Source organism: Anas acuta, chromosome 2 (genome assembly GCF_963932015.1).
Source record: "Anas acuta chromosome 2, bAnaAcu1.1, whole genome shotgun sequence".
Lineage (NCBI taxonomy): Eukaryota > Metazoa > Chordata > Aves > Anseriformes > Anatidae > Anas > Anas acuta.
The window spans coordinates 1,331,758-1,353,190 of record NC_088980.1 but is presented as its reverse complement, the minus strand read 5'-3'; the positions used below and the strand labels follow the sequence as shown (position 1 = coordinate 1,353,190).

Sequence of the window (21,433 nt, the reverse complement as noted above, 5' to 3'; positions counted from 1 at the left end):
AAAGGACTGATGCTGTGACCCCTCCGATAACAGCCCCAGGCACAGTAAGGAGACTCTTGTTTTATATTTAGGCTTTAACTAACTTTGAAACATAACAGCAACAGCTTTTTATACTGCACAAAAGCCTATAAGAGTTCTTATTTGTGAGGCAAGTCCAATATACGTTGTAGATGCAGAGATGAGTATCAAAAATAATGAATCGAGCCAATACCTGCTACACTACAACAAATTTCAGGTTGCTTCTGACTTTACAAATGATGACTGCTCACAGTTTCAACAATCTTATTGCTGATGCAAATATAATCACCTTGTGTTTCCTGTCCAGTTGTCAGCAATCATCAGCTGCTTCTGTCCCACTTTAGTATAAAAGTATGCTTTTTTTGTCATATGAAGAAAATCAGCTGCGCTTAACTTTGATACTGACAAAGCAACCGATGGGAAGGAACTTCCTCATGACTTCTGGGGTAATTTCAGAATTTCTCTCAAAGCTAGCTGTTTCCTGAAATATGCAAGTCTGACACCAAATGGAAGACCTTATCCCAGGTCTGAGTGCCTAAATCCCTACCTAGCCTTTTCCTTCTGGTGGCTGTGTAAGTTTAATGTTGCTCCCACACCGCCTCATTGCTCACCAAGGGTAACACAGCAAGACAAAGCAGATGACACACATACCAGGAGCAAGTTGTTTCTCACCTGTAATTGGCAGCTATGCACAGATAATATCTAAAGATACACGTGTGATAAAGGAAGGCATGAAAACAGAGAGAATGTCAGTGCCAAGGCTCTGAGAGCTGCTAGCAAAAGCTCTGTATTTAACAGCAGGAGTGGCATTTCTAAATATTATCAGAGAAAGCAGACAGCTATCTCACAAGGATTGGTTTTAAAAAAGGACAACTCATCAGGTAGAGTGGCTAAGGGAACACTCAAAAATGAAGCAATGAAGGATGCTGCCAGGGAAGTAGGAAAGGAACAAAGAGCAGATGTTCCCTAGCTATGTGAATCAGAGGACAAAGAATGAAGAAAGCTCCTGGCTAAAAAGCTAGGAGATGATCAAAGGCTCTAATCTCACCGTTTTTCACCACGCTTGGCCTGTTGTCGGTGTCATTATTCTCACTGAACAAAGAAAGAGAAGGAGGAAAAGCCTTTCTGGCCTTGGCAAGCCAAGAACTTGTCAACACATACAAACTTGGAGCTCAAGGGGAAACACATTATAAAAAACAGAAGCAAATTAACATGTGCAAAATGTATTCTTGTTTTTCAAAGTGAGAATATGCCAAACTAATCAGAGTGATCCTTTTTTTTTTTTTTAATACTTGAGTTCTTAGATAAAGAAAGCACAGCAGATCTCATCTACTCAGGCCCAATTAGGCTTTTGATTCAGCACCATGCAGAAAACGCTTTAGATCACGGGAAAGACAGAAGTTAGCACAAAAAAATGTAATTCAGTGAAGAAATGGGTTAACAGGAAAATGGCCATGGGGCTGCTGAAAGGGCAACCGCTGGTCTTGAAGAAAACAAAGTGGAATTTTTCACGGACAGCTAGGAGAACCAGTATTTATTTTATATTTTTATTGAAAACCTTGGAATAAGACAGAGAGACATCTGTCAAGGACAGAAAATAAAGCAACACTGCTAACACAGAAAGGGAACAGAGTATCTGAAATGGATGTTGTAAGGGCTGGGCTAAATTTAATACCGTTTCTATTAACTGTGCAAAGTGCAAGGCCGTGTACTTGGGAACTAAAAAAAAAAATTTCTGCTATCAGGTAGGAGCTCATCAGCTGGAAATGATAAAAAGAGAGATGGACATGGAGGCATCAATCAATCACCTGACAAATGCTGATGTGATTGGCCATGAAAAAGGGACTTGCAACCTCACTGTATTTCAGAAAAGTCATTTCCATGGAAAATAAGGCACAAAAGAGATTAAAAATAAGGCACAAAAGAGATATTTTTGCATGAAGGCTGCGTCAGGACAAAACCAAGCAGGTATAAACTAGTCCTGAACACTGCCAAAAGTGGAAAGTCAGGAGAAGGTTCCTGACCATGCAAAATTGTAGAATAGGCATGGTGGGGCCAAATGATCCTGCTTTAATATAAACCTCACATGCTTATGAAAAGGATTATGTGAAACTGCTATAAAAGGTATAACCTCAGAGGACCATTCCAGACCTCTCTGCCTAAGACTCTGACCGGAGGGATCCTGACACTTATCAGTAATTAAAGAACAGGCAAGTCCTCTAGCACGAAAACCAAAGTGCTGTGCCTGCAGGAGGGATATGCCACCACTGCTCAGCAGCGACCTCTCATTTTATTTTGAGAATCTGACACATTCAAAGCTAATAATCTAATAAGCTAATAATAATAATCAGATTTAGGAGGAATAATTTAGAAGATGGGTGTGCACAGAAGCCTGGGGGTCTGCCTCCTCCACAAATCCTTGACAAACAGTAACTACCTGTCTCTCAGGGCATGGTTTCTGATCTCCTCCACGAGCTGGAAGACGCGGGACAGCGGCGAACGGAACACATCCACGGCGAGGAAGTTCTTCTGCCATGGGGAGACGGTGGCTTTCACAAAGATCTGCTGAATGTAGGCCACAGGAGCACCAACGTACTGTGGGGAAAACCAGAGGGAGAATGAAAACACATGGTGAGTGGGAAGCTGCTGAGCAGAATTAGATCACAGCTTGGCAACCTTTCAGGAAGGGGTTTGCCAGACTCTATTTTTCTTTCCCAAGTTAAGAGGTGAAACATGGCAGTAGTAACCTAAGGAGAACAAAAAGAGTCTGTTTCTCACAGAGGCAAACTGCCACTGACCGTTCTGTCATCGGTGTATTGTGCTTCTGTGTGAGGCAGAGGCTCCCAGATCCTGCTGAATTTGGAAGGAAAGGCAGCAGCGGGGACTCGCTGCCTCTCACAGATGCCTCTCCCACACGGTGGTTCCCCCAGCCTGTGCTGATCCTGCTGCGTGCCATTTAATTCTTCCTGGTCTGTGTCCCCTGCTCTAGGGGCTGCAGTGCTGGCAGAATTTTGGGCTCAATTAGCAACACTAGGCAAGGAAGCAGGAGATTTAATCAGCCAGCAGCAACCTGAGATAACAGCATAAAGCAAAAAGCTTCTGGGTTAAGTGATATCAATCACAATGAGAAGAGCACACGTGGGGAGAGTGGAGAGCTGGAGGCATCACAAACATCAAGCCAAAAGCCAATTTCCACTTCATGGGGACCTTGGAATGAAAAGGAACAATGCAGGCTACAAAGGAGCATTTTACAATTGGTTCCTGATGTCCTGGACCTGTTCTCAGCCTTCCTGGAAAGCATCGGGGCTCCATCCCGTTCATGCAACAGAAATATTAATTCCTTACCCTTGAATATTAGGTTATAAGTCCAGCTTACCTGCATGATAGGTACCAGTCAAGTGGTTGCTGCTCTAGGGAGACTGCATGCCTTCAGCTGGCATTAGGAAACTGGGGCCTGCTATCCCAGAACCCTTCATTAAATGTATTTAAAACCTAGTAACGCTTCATAAAATCTACTGCTTGCCTTAGGACAAGGTTATCTGCGTTAATTCTTGAAAAATGGGCCCTTAAATAGCATTTTACAACTTTTGTGGAATCGTGGAATGGTTTGGGCCTGCACCAGGCCTCACCGCCCTCACTGTGAAAGATTTTGACTATCTAACCTAAATCTGCCCTCTTTTACCCTAAAGCCATCACCCCGTGTCCTATCCCTACACCCCCTGCCCAGGATTCCCCCCCAGCCCTCCTGCAGGCCCTGAAGGCCGCAGTGAGGCCTCCCCGGGGCCTTCTCCTCTCCAGGCTGAGCAACCCCAACCCCTCGGCCTCTCCTCCCAGCAGAGCTGCTCCAGCTCCTTCATTTTCACACCCACACCAAGCCGTACCCAGTCGGGGCGCTCGCCGAGGTCTCCTTGCTGCGAGACGGGGTCTGGAGAGGGGGGAAAATAATCCTTCACCGGGGTGCTGTACTCCACGGGCCCCGTTCCAGGTAACGGCAGCTTAAGCAGGGGGTAGCTACGATGAAGACAGAAGTGAGAAACATCAGGCTTTTGCTTTTTTTTTTTTTTTAAAAAACAGTTCTTCTTGCAGGAATGCACCTAAATTATTAATTATCACCTAAAAGTTAGTGCTACGGCACAGCCATGGCTCAGCGATTCCCCAGCCTGCACAGAAACGAGACGAGGACTGTATTTAGGTGGCCACTTTCCTACCCAAACCCCATCCTAATCACCTGCTTTTCCTCATTAAAACCCAAATTTGGGTTTTAATTAAAACCCCAAAAAATACAGTAATTTTTAAAAATCCAGTATTTGTTGTTAACTTCATGTCACCAGCAGCAAGCAGCCACCAAAGCAGCTCAGTGATATTTATCCTCCTGCTCCTTGGCCCCTACGACCTGCGGGTCAGCGCAGCAGCTATTGCACAACGAATACCCGAAACTAGCTCAAAACCATGTTTTCGGGGAGTTTAGGATACCGGTGTCAGCTCCAGGGGTCTCTAAAGTCACTAAAAGCATGTCAGGAAAAAGCAAGATTTGCTGTTACACGGGCAGTGCCCGGAGAGTTGGAAGGGGAAGGGATGAAACTGAGCGGAGATCCCAGCTCCAAGCCAACCCTGATACCACAGAGACTGCATTAACAAAGACTTTTAAGGTTAAAACTGCCAAAATTATCTGTTGTAAACCTTTAACTCCTCCTTAGAAGAATTCGCAATGAATTAATGAGTAAAAGGGATTGAATTGCACAGAATCAGGGAACACTCTGGAAGTGGGAGAAAGGGGGGTACTTAATCCCCACCAGAAGAATCCTTATTAGTTTGTGATTTTTATTGTTTTTCTTAGTTATTATTTCTTAATTACTATAGGGCTATATATATAGAGAGAGAGAGAAACGATGTATTTTATTTTAGCAATACCTATTCTCAATGGATTAGTGATAGGATGGAGGGAAAAATCAGCATTTCCAATGAACCCAGAACATCTCTCGAGTTTTATCTTGAAATAATTGTCGGATTTGCACCCAGATGCCTGGAAAGACTGAAGAGGCCTTGTCCCTGATTGCTGTTTCCAGCAGCAACTGTGTCTGGAGCCTCTAAATTTCTAAAAATGACAGATCAAGCACAGTCCTGGGAAGGAATAGATTTTGAAGGTGAGCTCCCTGCACATAATCCTGGTTACAATTTACTGTGTTATCAAAGGTGCCTTTTGAAACTCAGGGGGCAACAGCACTGACCCTGGGTGTGGAAATAGCCAAAAAGTAGGGAATAATCCATACTGTACTGAATATTGTAGCCACGGGAATGCTGATAGACACAATGCACACCAGGTACAAGACGAGAATCCTGTAACCAGACAGCCTGTCCTGAGTGGCAAGGGGTGGTACTGGCTATAGAAATAGAATAAAGCCAGGAAAAAGTGGCCCCTAGGATGGAAAGGAGCTTAAACCATGGAGGTGATAATTCCAGATTTAACCATTATTGAAGACCCACAAAGCCAAAGCCCCCTTGAGACCACACGCAGAATTAGGTGGACCCCAGATAATCCTTTAGTAAAATTCTCCAGCTTTTTACAGTTTCGCAAGGTGGTTTTTTACCTTGGTTAATGGTGAGAGAATTAGAAAAAGCTATTGTAAATATGTTGAAGAACTGGAAAATAAGTTTGATAAGTTTGCAAAATAGTACTCTAGAATCAAATAGTGTTAGATTTATTAATAATCTCCTAAGGAGGAGCGTGCACTATAATTAATACTAGTTATATATGTAGATCAAATGGGATGAATTTGACTGATCTCAAAATATTTGGGAAAAAAAATAAAAAATACAACGAGATCCTGCATAGAGTAGCTCAAGATGACAGTTCCTGGGGATTTAGAAACATTTGGGAGAAACTAATTTCGTGACTACCTGAATAGAATTGGCTCAAACAACTATTTGTTGGCATTGTAATAAAAATGACATTGAATATCTTTCATCCCCCGTGACATCCAAAGAAGAATATTGCACCTTAATGTTGGAAAAAATCAAAAATGCAGTAGGAGAAGAGGTGCAAAAACAACGGTAGGAGTAAGAAAAGAAGTAGGGGGGAATTGTGAGAAATTAAGTTGTGTTTTTGCAGGAGAGAATGACTTTTCTGTAGTCCAAGGTAGCTGTGTAGTCATAATCAGGAGAAATGCTCAGTAGGGAAGTGGGCAGTAGAAGGCATCACTGTTCCAAAATGAGGTGGAAGCTTGAGAAAAAAGAGGATGAGCAGTGTGAGAATGGTAACACAAAGATCACAGGTTCTCAAAGAAAAAAATGAGAGAAAAAAATGTTTCCCTGCAGGACTCTGCTGGGTCAGGGATCAGCCCCAACCATCCTAAAGGCGAGGTTTGGGGCCGAACAACAAAAGCTGGAAAAGAAGAATGGAAGGGGGAGCGAGGCTCGTTGGGTGTGCTCTGTTGTTAGCCTGACAAAAACCCAAAAACGGGCACGAGATCTCAAAAAGGGCCACGAGGAAAACATTTGTAATTCAGAGAACCTAAAAGTGGTGTGTTTACATCTCGATAAATGCATTTTTAGCAACAGAAACGGTTGTTGCTTGGAGTGGAGGAGGGTGTCGCTGACTTCTCTGGTGAGGTTTCCTCTTGCTGTGTACCTGCTGCTCCCGAACCTCGGCTTTTGCTGCGTGAAGCTGGGAAGGAAGCGAGTTCATCCGACCCCTGGCAGCTCGTACACGGCTTCCAGAAGCACCAGAGGCATCCAAAAATCACAGAATTACAACATGTAACCGATGAGAGACTGCCTGACTGCTGCTAATACAAAGGTTTGTTGAGAATCGTTGTTTTTTTTCCTGCTGTAAAACTTATTTAACAAAAAAAGTTCCGTTCGGGGGCAGAAGCCAACCACTCCCATCCTGATGTGCAAGGCACCTCCCAAAACACCGGGCACAGCGGCTCCTAACTCCTCAGTGGCTATTTCTGCACGACCAAGGGACGGGTTCGTTTCGGTTGGATTTTTTTTCACCTTAGGATTTTCCAATTTGTCCAAAAAAAAAAATAATCCAAAGCACAGGCGAAGGCAATAAAGGAAAGATCAAGCAGCGTTTCTTGGAAGAATCGAGGGCTGTAAAATGAGGGGAAGAACAGAAGGGAGATTTCTGATGGCAAAAAGCCCCCCCCGAGACATCTGTGCACGGCGAAGGATCCCATCCTGCTCACTCACTGCAAATGTTTGGGTGAGATGTTAAAATGTCAGGTCTTGAATTTAGCCTTAGGTGGGATATATCAGCTATCTAGTCAGCGATACCTGGGACAGCAAGCGAAAAAAGTGAAAAAAAATAGCAAGAAACTCACTAGATCTGCTATTTCGGACATCAGATGTTAAAGCATCCTTTAAGAGGTACTTAAAAAAAAAAAAAAAGCAAATAAACAAAAATACCAAGAGCTAATATCAGGTTGTCAGAAGCATCCTGGCTCCCCACAGCCACTGAGCAGGGACAGGGAGCTGGGACAAGCCTGGGTCCTTTCCACGGGCACGTCCCATGAGAGCTGCTCCAGGTGAATTACAGGACGGTGATTTTTAGCGTCCAGGTTTGCTTCTCCTCGCATTTCTCTCATTTTTTCACCATCAGGGGAAGAGGCGAACACCGGAGTGGAAAGTTTAGAGGCAGGAGATGGAAAAAAAGAAGATCCAAAAGAGGCCAGAGGGAAATCCAAAGAGCAGGGCTGGTTTTGGGGAGGGCTCTTTGGAGCTGCTCGTGTCACGGCGCGCCCTGACGCCCCTCCTCGAATCCCAAAGGGGAGAAAAATAAATTATCCGCGAGTCAGCGGCGCTGAATCCAAGCAAGAGCAGCTCGCGGTTACCAAGCACGAGGTGGGTTGGAGCAAAAAAATGTTCATCCAGCTACTTTACATATTTCCAAGACAGTTTCCAGGGCCAGGATGGAGACCTGCCAGGTCAGCCTGCGGCAGCTGGCAGCGCGACAGGACCGCAAGCCCTACAATTGCATGTTCCTCCTTCACAGAATCCAAGCGGAGATATTCGCCCCCAAAAAGACTTCTGCTGGTGAACACGGAGGAGAGGGGAGCTGCCAGGTCTTAGATAACAAGGAGGGTGGAGATGCACGGCCCGAAAATAGCTACCGCCTCCACCTCGCGCGCTGCAGAACAAGATTTTTACTGTTTCAGCCCCAAACCAAGCAGCGCCAAGACCTGAAATCCCGCTGCTGCTGAGAAAGCTGATGTTTGACAAAAAGGGGTCCTGCCGATGGGTATTGGGGAGCAGATATTTGGCAGCAACGGGTCCCTCTTCAGCCTTACGAAGTGGCCAGGCAGTACCTGCTGCTGGATAAATCGGGTTTGTTCAGCGCTGCCTCCCTAAAAGGTCTGAGCAGCCCAAGTACAGCTTCTCCCTGCTCTGTGCTGCCAGGCTGCTTTCTCAGAGAGAGGTCTGGCCACACAAAACTTGCTCCTCGTTTCATCATGCGCTCCCAGGGGTGGCCGTGCTCCCTGGGGAGGTGGAACACGAAGAAGCTCTCGGCAACGCAGCTCCACGGGCTGCCACGAGCCTGTAAGACAGCAAAATGCTTTCAGAAGGGGGTGTACCCGTGGCTGTGTGTGCAGATTGCAGCCAGGATGCTGCTGGAGATGTGCAGGGAGCAGCCCCCAGCCCCTCCTGGGGCTGGGCACCAGCTCTGGGGGCTGCTGGAGCAGGGCTGGGACCAGAGGGACCCAGGGGGGCCTCCAGCCTCGGCCACTCCATGGCTCTGTGCTCGTGTAATCGTGGGCCAGGTGGTTTATTCCGGATTTTAGGAGTTAGATGAATATCTGAACATGAAGACACGCTTGGTTTATTGATGTGTTGTGGAAGAAAATGAGAATATCTGAGCTAATTTCTTCTGTAGTAGGGTTTTACCAGCTCGCCTGGATTTTGGAGCACACAGGTGCAGACGGAGACAGCTCCACCTCTCTCCCTTTCAAGATTTTGGGATGCTTCAGCAAAATGCTGTATCTTAGATGTGGTTATCTGCCTAAATAAATACATGTAAGGAAGAACACAGAGTGTTTCCCTTGTGCTCTGCCACCTTCTCTTTTTTCCCCACGCTTCGGGGACAGGGAGCGATGTTCCCAACAAGTTGTTCCAGCTCCTTCCTTGTTGATAACCGTCGGGATAAAAACCCACTTACTCAGAAGGATTTTAGTGCAAGGCAAGCTGAAAAGCTACTGAATATCTTGCTCTGGGTTTCTACTGTTGTAATTGGTGTCCTTGTGTCAGGGAGTGAGCTTTCAGCAGCTCTAGCTGTGCTAGCCACAGGGCTAACAACTGCAGGCAGATTAGCCTGCAGAAAAATAAATAAATAGCAGATTATTCCAGGCAGAAACCTCTCAGATTCGTGCTTATAAGCACCTCACGGAGCTGAACACGCCTTCTAGCACAAGTCAAGGAGCCCAAAATGTAATGCAGCTGCTAACTGATAGCATGGCTTTGTTGTACCTGGGTAAAAGTTTTTGTTCCTGCATTTAGAACAAGAAATAATCTGTGCAACTGCAAAGCCACCAGCAAACAGGAGTCTCCGATTGCTCCGTGGTCCTTGCAGCACGGCTTCCTCTTTCCGTTTGAGAGCACAGAAGGTGGTTTATCAGGAAGGAAACGTGGCTGGGGGCAGCACTTCAAACACCTCGAGAGATCAGCAGAGCCCTGGCTGCGGAGAAAACTGACAGGGAGCTGAAAGCAAAAAAAACTTGTGCCTGTCCACAGATATCCTGCAGGAGCTCGTCCTCACCACGCTGAAATGCTCGGCTGTTTTAGGGCTGCACCCTGAAGAGTTGGGGTCTCAGTGCTGCTGCCTCCCAAATGAACACCCAGTTCACACCAGTTCACACCAGTTCACGCAGGGCAGCACGGAACAGGAACTGAAACATCCCCAAAAAGTGTTTCTAGAGGATAACTTTAAGCACGCTGCACTTCCAGTTGTTTGTTTTTTTTTTTTATCAAGGCTCTTTCTCTCACAAGGTGTCATTATATTTTTTAAACCCTGTCCCTCCCAGGGCCATTTTTTGCCCCCTTTTTTTTTTTATTTAAGCAAACCTGCCAAAAAAACCCTGGTTTGAAGCTTCAGGAGCTTGGTGCGAGACACCCTGATTCAAATTGCTCTGAACACAGTACCAGAAAGACGGGATGCATGCAAGTTCTGGCCAGGACAGATGCTGGCAATCCTACCTCACACCTCCTCCTGTCAGGGAAATCTGGAATTTAGGAAGGATATTAAGAAGCAGTTTTTATTTTGACCCCTCCCAACCTGCAGCATGTGTATGGATAAATGGATAAATGTTTCACACTGAAGCAGTCATCTCAAATTCCCGCATTTACCCCCAGGAACAGCACCTGGAAGGTAACTGAAAATAGGAGCCTAATGCCTCTGGGAGCTCTGAAGAGGCAAAAAGCAAGCAAGAGAGCTGGGGCACGGTGGTTAGGGACTCGTGGTGGAACTCTGTGCTGGATGGCAGCCCTGACACCCGAAATCTGCATCCAGCAGAGCTGAAGTCAGATTATCACTTGCAATCATATCAACAAGTGATAAGCAGAACAAAGAACCCACTTGCTTCGACCTTGGAAAAGTTTCATCTTTCTGCCCAACAGAACTGGAAATAAAACTTTATCGTTAAGAGTTGAAAGAAATCGTGCAAAGCAGTGCAAAACGAGAAAAGCACTGAGCCAGTGCTTTTCTCCTCGATCTCCTCACCAGCCTTTTTACTTTTGATGTGTTGAAGTCTGTCTTACCCTCAGCAACGCTCAAAGAAAAACTGTCCTGGACAGGTGGAGCCCTTCTAAAAGCAGAAGAGCTCACCACACGTGGCTTGTTTCGACCACAGGAGACAAGATCCTTGAGACTTAAAACCACACGGACTGAACCTGCGTGCCTCTCTGCACAGACCTGAGCAGCAAAGTTGTCACAGCCCCAAAGTTGTCACAGCCCCAGTCGGTGTTTCCATTGCCTCACTGGAAAGGATTAAGGGGAACGTAACGTTTCTGATTGTCAAAATATATTCAGCCACAGCTCACGTTCAAACCTCGAGGAAAGTCGAGAATTCACAAGAACAAACACGACATTCATGCCAAGGCAAGGGCTGAAGGGTACAAGCTTCAGGGAGAACCAAATATGCAAGTACGGAGAGAAAAACCAACTTCTTTCGCCCCATTTTCAATTTATGATTTTGATGTCTTCCACCAGGTGTTTGGGGATCACTTTTACTTATTGATTTGCTGATTAGTTTTTGATTTGCTGATTAGTTGTTTTTTTTATTTACTTATTAAGCCACATGGAGATACTTAATTCTCTGTTTTTTTTTGTCCCACACAAAATGACGACAAAAATCTACATTTAAGGAAAAAAAAATAAAGGAAAAAAGGATTTCTGGAATACCCCACAAGCCCAGGGGAACCCGAGCACTGCTGTGAGAGCCCCCAGAGCAGCCCCCCGGAGCCCAGCTGCCCAGGACAGGCAGAATTTGGTGACTTACCAGCAGGCCAAAATACAGAGCCCCGTGAAGAGGATGATGGGGATGGGGTAGGAGGCGCAGAGCAGCCCGTGGCTGTAGAAGGCCCGCGATATCCTCTCGCGCAGCTTTTCAGTCAGGGTCATCCTCAGCGGCCGTCACCTCGCTGCCATCCCGGGGTACAGCAGGGCTTCGGGGGCACCCTGTCCACCTGGAAAGCAGGAGGAAAGCTCAGGAGGGAGAAAAAGAAATGAGAGCGAACGCCGCCGGCTTGCTGAGCCACCAACTTGCTTTTTTCTGGAGTTAAAACTTTGGGTTTGAACTACTTTGGTGTTTTTATCCGAGAGGAAATACTGACAGTTCTCCTCATTTCAGGTGAAGTTCCATTTCATGCCCATTTTAAAATAATCTACTTATTCTTTTTCCCCGGAAGCACAACTAAAATAATCAGATTTTAGCAACAGAAGCACCGGCACATCACCCTAATGACCAAATGAAAAACCTGGACAAATATTTTCGTTAATACCTCTCAGCAAGGCACCAGGACTTGCTGGACGGATCGACATCGCTGTCCTGGGCACAGGGAACTGCCTACCTGCCCCTTTCAATTCTTGAGCTCAAGAGAGAATAAACCAAATAAAGTTTATTTTCAACTTGCAACAACAAAACCATCGTCCAGAGCTGTTTGTGGAGTGGAAATCCCTGCACACACGAGCCTCCTGCTCCGAACCGATCACTGAAAGTGACATCAAACCCCTGGTGAACGTACAGCAGGAGCAGAGAGCTCAGCCTGTGTTAGTAAAATGGGAAAGGAAATACAGAAAATAAGTTGGAAGATCCTAAATTTCATCTCACCAGTGATTTTTCCAAAAGGAGTCTTGCTAGAGCTACACAACGCTATGTTGGGGCTCGCATATAAGGCTTATCCCCCTGACCTCAAGGCAGAAGACAAAAAACAAATATTAAAAAGTCCCTAAAAGCAGAATTCTGCTGCTTTTCAGCACCCACACACCACGCCTGTCCCGTTACAACAGCAGGACACGGCTTCACCTGATGGCCAGGCTGAAACAAGCAGAAAGGGGGAAGGAACAAAAAGGAAGGCGCCTCACATCAGCCCCACCGACACTAATGTGGTTCCTGCATGCTGCAAACGCAAGGATTGGGGAAAAAAAAAACCCTTCAAGCACTCACCGATCACAAAAAGGGGAAGGCAGCCAAAATAAAAGCAAGTTCAGAACCAGCACCACCAGCCTCGTCCTCTACCAGGGATCCTGGGGGCAGCGTCCCACCGGGAACGGCTTCTACCGAATGCAAAGAGGATTTCGGGTTTGCTTGCAAATGATGTGAAATATCAGCATGGAAAGGAAAACCTGAGTGTTCCAAAGCTAACGTGTGCTTCCTGGTTTTTGGGGGGTTGCAATTCTGAAATCTGTTAGCTTTATGTCACAACAGTGCTTATAAAAGTGGAAGGCAGGAACAGCCCCTATTCAAAGCCGGTTTTGCAAACGGAGGTTAGGTAACTCAAAAGAAAGCCTCTGAGTTTAGGACAAATATTAAAATAGAATCCGCTCAGAGTGTCTTTTTTTTTTTTTCCCCTGTTTTGCATGACTGCAGATCCAAGCCAAAGTTTGAATGGAGATGAGACCTTGGGGTGTTTCCTTCTGCCCTTGCAGCACCGTGCGTGTGCCTCGTGCCCTTCGCCTGCAAAAGAACAGCACTGAGGGTCGGAGATGTAGGAAACAAAAGCAAACAGCAGGCTCAAAAGAGCGAGGTTTAGCTTTTAATGTCCCCAATTTCCAAATTTTCTCCGTTCCCAAGCGGCACCTTGCCCTAAAGCAGAGCAGGCTCCGTACGAGGGAGTGCAGCTAGGAGCAAAAAGCTTTTGGGAAAGCTTTTTTTTTTTCCCAAAAAGCTTTTGGGAAAGCTTTTTCCTTCATTATGAACAGTAATTTATTTATTTTTTTAAAAAGATAAATAGATTTAAACATTGGAGTCCTCCAAAAAAGCTTCTCCGGAGCATGCCTCAGCATTAGGCAGTCACAAAACCCGATCGTTCAGCACCTGATCCAGCACCAAGTCACCCTCCCGGGGCTGCAATCACACTTTTTGCCTCTGTCAGGCCAGCACGGGCTTCCCAAATATCTTCCATCCCCAGAGGTATCGGAATTAAGCTTCCACTTTCAGTCATCACAAAATAAGAGGAGACAGCGGGACCGATGGGTCTTGAGGACTCGAGACCAAGCTAGCCAGATGGCTTCAAAACCAGACTGAAAAATGAGGGAAAAATGGATTTGGGGCCCAGTTAAGAGCTCCCTGATCTCTCTTCAGCCCTCTCTACGGATCTGAGTTCACTGCGATGCCCAAAACTCAGCACAACGTCCCCCAGAAAACAACCAAAAAAAACCAAAGCATCCTGCTCCTGCCTGCGAGAGGCACAAAACACCCCAAGGCCAGATCGTCCACGAACCAAAATTAAAAAAAAAAACAGATTCCTTGCCCTCTGTTGGGCTGCAGAGGCAGCTCCTACCCCGAGATGCCAGCAGCGACTGGTGCCAGCAGCTTCCAGAGCTCTGCTCCCAGCCCAAAACGTCCCAGCAGCAGCAGCAGAAGGGGAAGGAAGAGGGGAAGACACCCCGGGAACTCACTTCTCAGCACATCCCACTTGCCAAGCGGGAATTCTCCTCCAGCCAGGGCCAGGGACGAAGCTCTTCTGAGGACTTGAGAGATGGGAAAGGAAGAAATCCGCTGGAGACACGGCCCTCCTTCAGAGAAAGGCCACACAATCAGCCCCAACGCCCAGCCCCTCGCGTTCCCAGGAGAAGAATAAGGTGCTTTGTGCTGCGAGAGGGCACGGGGCACGGGGAGCAGGACGCTTCCTATGGGAAAACCCCGACCACGGCACTAACCTCCTAAAGGCTCCGGCCCCAACGGGTCGATCCTAACACAGCCCTGGGGGAACGAGGCTCCGGAGCTGCCCCTGTTCCCTCCTGGAAGGCTGCTTCTTATCTCTAGAAAGCAGAAACTCATCGGTGTGATTTCAGACGACATCCTCGCCATCCCATAGAGGGCCAGAACAGTACTGAAAACGTTGAATTGGGTTTTTAAATCAGCTTTCAGAAAGAAACCACTTTGAGAAGTCATCATAGACGATGTAAGCAGCTACCAAAGAGGGACCAACGCTCAAAAATAAGCTTCCAAACCCATTTCCAGTCTGTCTTTTGCACCTTCGTGCCCCAAGAGAAGAATCTCAGCTGAACTCCTGCCCAGGAGCAGCAAATTCATTGAATCCGTTTCCTATTAAAGCTCATTTTTTGCTTCCTACAATAACAATCACTGCAGTAGGCATCAGAAACCTAATTGGTACAGGGGAGTGGTGGGATGCTCCACCATAAAACACCAAATCTCTACAAAAATAACAAGCATCCAAGGCAGACCACACAAATTCAAAGTTTCCTCCTCTTTTCGCAGCCAGCCGAACGAAGCGAGGAATACCGACGCCTTCCCAAGCACACGAAAACATTTCCCAATCGTTTCTTCCTGGCGTTTCCCAATCTTTCCTTCTCTTGCCCAACCCGACTCTCGTTAGCGATGATCTGGGCTCCACTATTTACTACACAGAAAGAAACACGATCATACGAGGCAGCTTCTCCTAAAATATGGTTTTAGCATCATTTAATACCACTGCAGAAGTATCACCAGTCTGCCCCTCACACGGGGCAGTAATAGGGAGACAAATGATAGAAAACCTGCAAAATGAGTTAGGAAAAGGTTTTAAATTAAACCTTTACCCGAATCCCTGACAGTTTCATTTCCAGTGTTGGCACTAAGCTGCTGAGCGAAGTTTCGGACAGAAGGTTTGTGCTCTCTGGACAAAAAGAAAGAAGGCAAAGGAGACAATGGGATGGTCTAAAAGCCAGCGGCTGGCTTTTAATTCATTTCCAGCAGTGAAGAAGTTGGCATTTACTTAAACACAAGTCACCGTTATTGTAACAGTCATTAAAAGGCTGCCAGGAGTTTTGGAAGAGGTGAACAAGCGCCGAGGAACACACAAATGGCAGCAAGCCTTTCCCAAAAGACGCCTTCAAATGCCCCAAACCTACCTGAGGATATTTTATCAAAGCCTACTGAATGCCAAAGCAGAGATTTAATTCCTTAAAGGAATTAAAGGGGTATTAGAAGAGCAAAAATCCCATTTCAGATACCAGGAGCAGGCCTGCCAGGGAATCTGCAGGGCTAACGGATAACAGGGATATGGAAGTGCACCATGGCACGGGCTCTGAAGTCAGCAGAAAGCAGCCGACAAAATTTTGGGCTGGGAGGATCATTATCGCAACACGTTGGAGAAGAGTCAGCCTCACAAATCTGCACAGAGATCGGAGATTCAATTCAGAAAGTCTTCCCGGGCTTCTCCAAGCGGGTTCAGCTCCTGAAAAGCTGAGCAGTTGGGTGATGGAGGAGCAGGACCTTCGTACGGGCAGAAATTGATCAGAAGAGGTTAAAAAAGGATCATAAAAAGTGTCTGAGCATTTTAATAGGAGGAGGTACCTGGAAGAAAGGTGCGAGAACAGCAGCATCACCTCCTGGTCATTCTTCCTCCTCCTCCTCACCTCAGAGAGGACACAGAGCAGAATTAGAAGAGGCACAGAGAAGCCCAACCAAGGGTGATTAAGGAGCAGTTGCCATAAAAAAAAATAATAATATGGGAAGACTTTCCATCTGGAAAGGATTTTAGCAGCTAATGGATACAGCAGACCTCTAAAACCCAAGGCCATCTGAGGAAACAACCGGGGAAGGGCTGCCTCCTCCAGCACCAGCACCACGCAACATCCCAGGAAGCTGCAAAGCAGCACCCAAAATAAAACGTGCGGTGAAGCTGGGGACACCTTCACCCCAGGGCTCTCTGTCCGTGCCGCACGGGTTAGCAGCTTTTGGAGCAAGCAGCTCCTTTTATTTCTCGACGCTGCTGCCTGACAGCAAGCGGCTAGGGAGTTGCTTTCCCCCAAAAATATCAGCAGGGTGATGCAACAGGCACGCAGGGTTACGTGGGGATGCTGGTACACACGGCAGCCCCAAAGCCCCTGCTGTTTGGGTTTGGCTTTCTACCTGTCCACGGTTTCCACCGGTGCCATTTCCTGAAGATTTTAGGGCTTTTAGGGCATTTAGCAGCTACTTTTAAAGACTTTCTGCCCCTATAAATACTGGGCCTTCTGCACCTCTGCTGAAAGCAAGGTGAAAGTTAAAGACGACAACAACGCTCAGGTTTTCCCAGGTAAACCACATCTGCACAAGGGTTTCCAGCAGCTTTTTCCCTTTTTCCAGACCTTCAGTCCCTTTTCCCTCCTGCACGCTCTCTTTGGATGCACCCAGGGCTTTCTGCAGGTGCAAGCCCGAGCAGCAGGCTATTAATTTTTAAGCAGTACCACCTGGGTCGCTGTACGGATCAATAAGGTATCTGTTACCACCAGGAACTTCATAAATATTCCCCCAGCGAAGCAGAAGCTTCGGGGACTGAAGTTTGAAGAAGTACAGACAATAAACTAAAACTGGAAGGGCTCTGAAGTGATGAATTCAGAAAGAAACTTCTCTGGTAGGGGATAAAGAGGCGTGAAAGAGCCACTGATGCTGGCTCACGGTATCTGGACGTATCCCCACCGCCCAGAAACCCGCTCAGGAAGGGCAGGAGAGCTTTTTTCAGGTATTTCCCTGTGTCGTTCCCCTCCCACCCCCAAAAAAAAGTCATGCACAACTCTAACCAGAAGGGGTTACGCAGGCATCAGTCCGGTGACTCACCTGCAGGGGATTGATTTTCAGCAGGTTCTAGGTTACAGCAGCAGCGCTCAGCAAGCCCCAGTGAGCCACCAGGACCATCAGCATCCGATCCGGGGAGCTTTCTGCCAGCTCCAGCAGCGCTCAGAACCAAATATTTTTCTTTTTAATACCCAAAAAAGCCGGGACTGGCAGCTCACCCAGCTCCTTCTTCCCAGCAGCGAAACAATCCCCAAAAACTCCTCTGTGAGATAATGAGCCTGGAAGCCTGGCTCGGGCATTGTCTTCCCCAAACAAACCAGCTATTATCCCCCCCGGCATCTTTATCACAATGCTCCACTCACGAGCCAAGCCGTTGGGGCTTTTTTTTAGCAAAGAAAGGCGACCCTCAGGACCCTCCTCCTCTCCTCGGCTCCAGCTGAGACTCACCGTGCTGCTGCCAGGAGCTCAGGCTCGGTTTTTCTTCCCAAAAGAATCCAATCCTGCTAGGTACAACGGGCTCCGGCCATTCCGAGACCGCCTTCAGCTGAGGAACAAGAGAAAAGATTCAGGTGAAGGCAACCATCCAGCGAGCAGGACGCATCAGGACACATCCAGGACTTGCACGGGACCAGTTTGTTATTTAATTTAAAGATGAAGCAGGGCAGCCAGAGATCTCAGCAATAAAACAGCCCCCCAGCTTCAAGTTTAGCCTGAATTCGGCTGTCTTCAGAGAAAGCCCGACAGATCTCATTCATCGCCGAGATCGGGATGCCCCGAAACCTATTTTAACGCTCCTCAGGGGGGAAAAAAAAAAATAAAATAAACCAGATTCTTCTCTGCTCTTCTGTGACGCTGCCACGCTGAAATCACGTTTGGAAAAATACCCAGCATTGTGCGGAGCTCAGCGCTGCGGCTGGAAATACTGAGAGGAATTGTTTCGGCGCGAGGATTCGGCGCACGCAGCGCGCTGGGTGAAAATCCTGGGGTGTTTTCCTTCCTGGTGAATTCAAGCCAGCTAATCGCCTCTCCGCGTTACACAACCGCTCGTCTAAGCCTAAATTTATCAGGCCGGCGTGCTGTCGGAACAGCTACAGGTTTCACCACGAAGGAGACCGTGCCCCGTGTCGGAGCAGGAAGAGTTTTTTCGTGCAGATAAGCGGGCAGCGCGCTCGGGATCGCGCTGGTGTCCGGGCAGCAGGCACGAAATCACGAGCAGAGCGCTCGGGGACCCAAAAAGCTCCTCTCATCGTCACCCGTCCTACCCTGCTCACCTGCTCTCCAGGCCAGAAATCGATTCCTAAACTTTAACCAAACTTCAAAGGCTGGGGCCGCCAGCTGGGGCGAGCGATCCTCGCGGCACCACAAAGTCCCCGGGGAACCACAGCACTGGGGCAGCCCCAAGGTAGCCGGTGACCGACTGATGGGCCACTTACCTGCCTGCCTGACCACCTCCCTGCCCGACTGACCACCTAGTGACCACCTCCCTGCCTGAATGACCACCTAGTGACCACCTCGCTGCCCAACTGACTGACCACCTGCCTGCCTGATTGGCTACTTAGCTACCTAGCTGACTACCTACCAGCCCAACTGGCCACCTACCTACTTGGTTGACTCCCTACCCACCCGATTGACCACCTACCTCCTCAATTGACTACCTACCCACCTACCTGCCTGCCCAACTGACTACTTACCTACCTGCCTGACCACCTACCCGCCTGATCGACCACCTACCTGCCTAGTTACCTGCCTGCTTGACTACTTTACCTTCTTGACCACCTACCCACCTGCCTGCCTGATCAACTACTTAACTACCTACCTACTTACCTGCCCGATTGACCACCTACCCAGTTACCTGCCTGATCGACTACTTACCTGCCTACCCACCTACCTACCTGCCCAATTGACCACCCACCCGCCAACCTACCTGCCTGATTGACCACCTACCTGCCTAGTTACCTGCCTGCTTAACTACTTAACTACCTTCTTGACCACCTACCTACTTGATCAACCACCTACCCACCTACCTACCTGCCTGACTGACCACCTACCTGCCTGATCAACTACTTAACTACCTACCTACCTGCCCAATTGACTACTTACCTGCCTGATTGACCACCTACCCGCCTGATCGACCACCTTCCCACCTACCTACCTGCCTGCCTGACCACCTACCTGCCTGATCAACTACTTAACTACCTACCTACCCGATTGACTACTTACCTGTCCGATTGACCACCTACCCGCCTGATCGACCACCTACCTCCTAGTTACCTGCCTGATTGACTACTTAACTACCTTCTTGACCACCTACCTGCCCGACTGACCACCTACCCAGTTACCTGCCCGACTGACTACTTATCTGCCTGATCGACCACCTACCTGCCTAGTTACCTGCCTGATTGACTACTTACCTACCTGCTTGACCACCTACGTGCCCCAATGACCACCTACCTGCCCGATTGACCACCTAACCCAACTACCTACCTGCCTCATTGACTACTTACCTGCCTGATCAACCACCTACCCGCCTGATCAACTATCTACCTGCCTAGTTACCTGCCTGATTGACTACTTACCTGCCCCATTGACCACCTACCCACCCGCCTGATTGACCACCTACCTGCCTGATTGACTACTTAACTACCTGCTTGACCACCTACCTGCCCCATTGACCACCTACCTGCCTAGTTACCTGCCTGCCTGACTACTTACCTACCTGCTTGACTACTTACCTGCCTGATCGACCACCTACCCACCTAGTTACCTGCCTGATTGACTAATTACCTGCCTGATCGACTACTTACCTACCTACCCACCTACCTAGCTGCCCAACTGACCACCTACCTGCCTAGTTACCTGCCTGATTGACTACTTAACTACCTGCTTGACCACCTACCCACCTTATCGACCACCTACCTGCCTGATCGACCACCTACCCACCTAGTTACCTGCCTGATTGACCACCTTCCCACCTGATTGACTCCTTACCTACCTACCCACCTACCTACCTGTCCAATTGACCACCCCCCCACCCCCCCACCTGATGAGCACCTCCCTGCCCCATCCACCCCCTCCATTACCCCCTGCCCACCACAGCCCCCCCCCACCCCCCCCACCACCTTTACCCCTCTCCCCCTCCCTCCCCCATCCCACTCCCCTCCCTTCACCCCCCCACACCCCAAATCCCCCCAAAACCCCCCCCAAAAAACCCCCAATCCCCCCCACACACCCCCCGGAAGCACAGCACACCCCGACCAGGCCCCAACCCATCCCCACACCCCCCCCGCGGCCTCCTCCCGAGCACAAATTCGGGGAGGGGGCCCCGAGGCTGGGCCCTTTTTATTTTTTTTTTGGGGGGGGCCCCATCAGCGGCCCAACCTCACCACCCCCCACCCCCTTCCCACCCCCCCCGAGGCCCTTCCTCACCTCACAGCCCCCCCCGCGGCGCTCTGCGGCCGCTCCTGCGGCGTTTGTCCCGTTTTTAGGCGTTTTAGCCCCGTTTTTCAGCCCGAAACCCGCCCCCTCCCCGGGATTTACCTCACGGCCGCCCGCCGGCCCCGCGCGCGCGCTCCCGGCGCTCCCCGCCCCCACCCCCCCCCCCCGCCGGGCGCGCGCGCGCAGAGCAGGCCCCGCCCCCCGGCCGGCGTCACCGTGACCACGCCCCCTTTGCATTAGGCCACGCCCCTTATGGTTAAGCCACGCCCCCTCCATTGCCTGGCCGCGCAGCCCCTCACCCAGGCCACGCCCCCTTGGCGCTGTTGCCCCGCCCACACGCTGTGGCCACGCCCATTTGTGGGCGTGGCTATGGGGTCTTGTGATAGAACCCGGAAGTGGCTGGGGGCTGGCGGAGCACGTGGAGGGGCTGGGGCTGGAGCTGGGACCTCGGGCTTGGGACCGGGACCGGGACCGGGACCGGGACCCCGACCCCGGGGCCGCTCCCCCCGCAGCCCAGCGCCTCCGTGTGCCCCTCAGCACCCTCACAGGGGAGCTCCTGACCGAGTCCCGGGGCCCGGTTTTGGTTATTTAATTCCCCGCATCCTTGTTTTAATTAAAAGGAGGGATTCGGAGCCCCCAAAAGCATTTTAAATACAGGCAGGTGCTGGCAAATTTTAGGATATATTTGATATTTTAATTACAGGCTGTGCTTCAAATGTAGACGGGTATTGGGTAGGGGTTGGGGTTGGGATTAGGGGGCTAGG

General features: G+C 48.9%; 1 protein-coding gene across 2 annotated transcripts in view; it reads right to left on the bottom strand.

Moving 5' to 3' along the window:
* The window catches only part of SCAP (SREBF chaperone), a 39,364-nt gene extending 18,524 nt beyond the window's left edge, over nt 1-20,840 (bottom strand). The window contains exons 1-5 of one of the 2 annotated variants that reach the window (XM_068673153.1): nt 20,772-20,840; nt 17,682-17,778; nt 11,511-11,697; nt 3,900-4,029; nt 2,456-2,613 (exon numbers count right to left, since the gene is read on the bottom strand). In XM_068673153.1, coding sequence (XP_068529254.1) covers nt 2,456-2,613; nt 3,900-4,029; nt 11,511-11,632 — 410 coding nt within the window. In that variant the 5' untranslated portion in view covers nt 11,633-11,697; nt 17,682-17,778; nt 20,772-20,840. Of the gene's footprint in view, nt 1-2,455; nt 2,614-3,899; nt 4,030-11,510; nt 11,698-17,681; nt 17,779-18,118; nt 18,488-20,771 lie in introns of those variants that run through there. The other variant, XM_068673154.1, reaches the window with a different exon arrangement.
* Between the last annotated feature and the right edge of the window lie 593 nt (nt 20,841-21,433).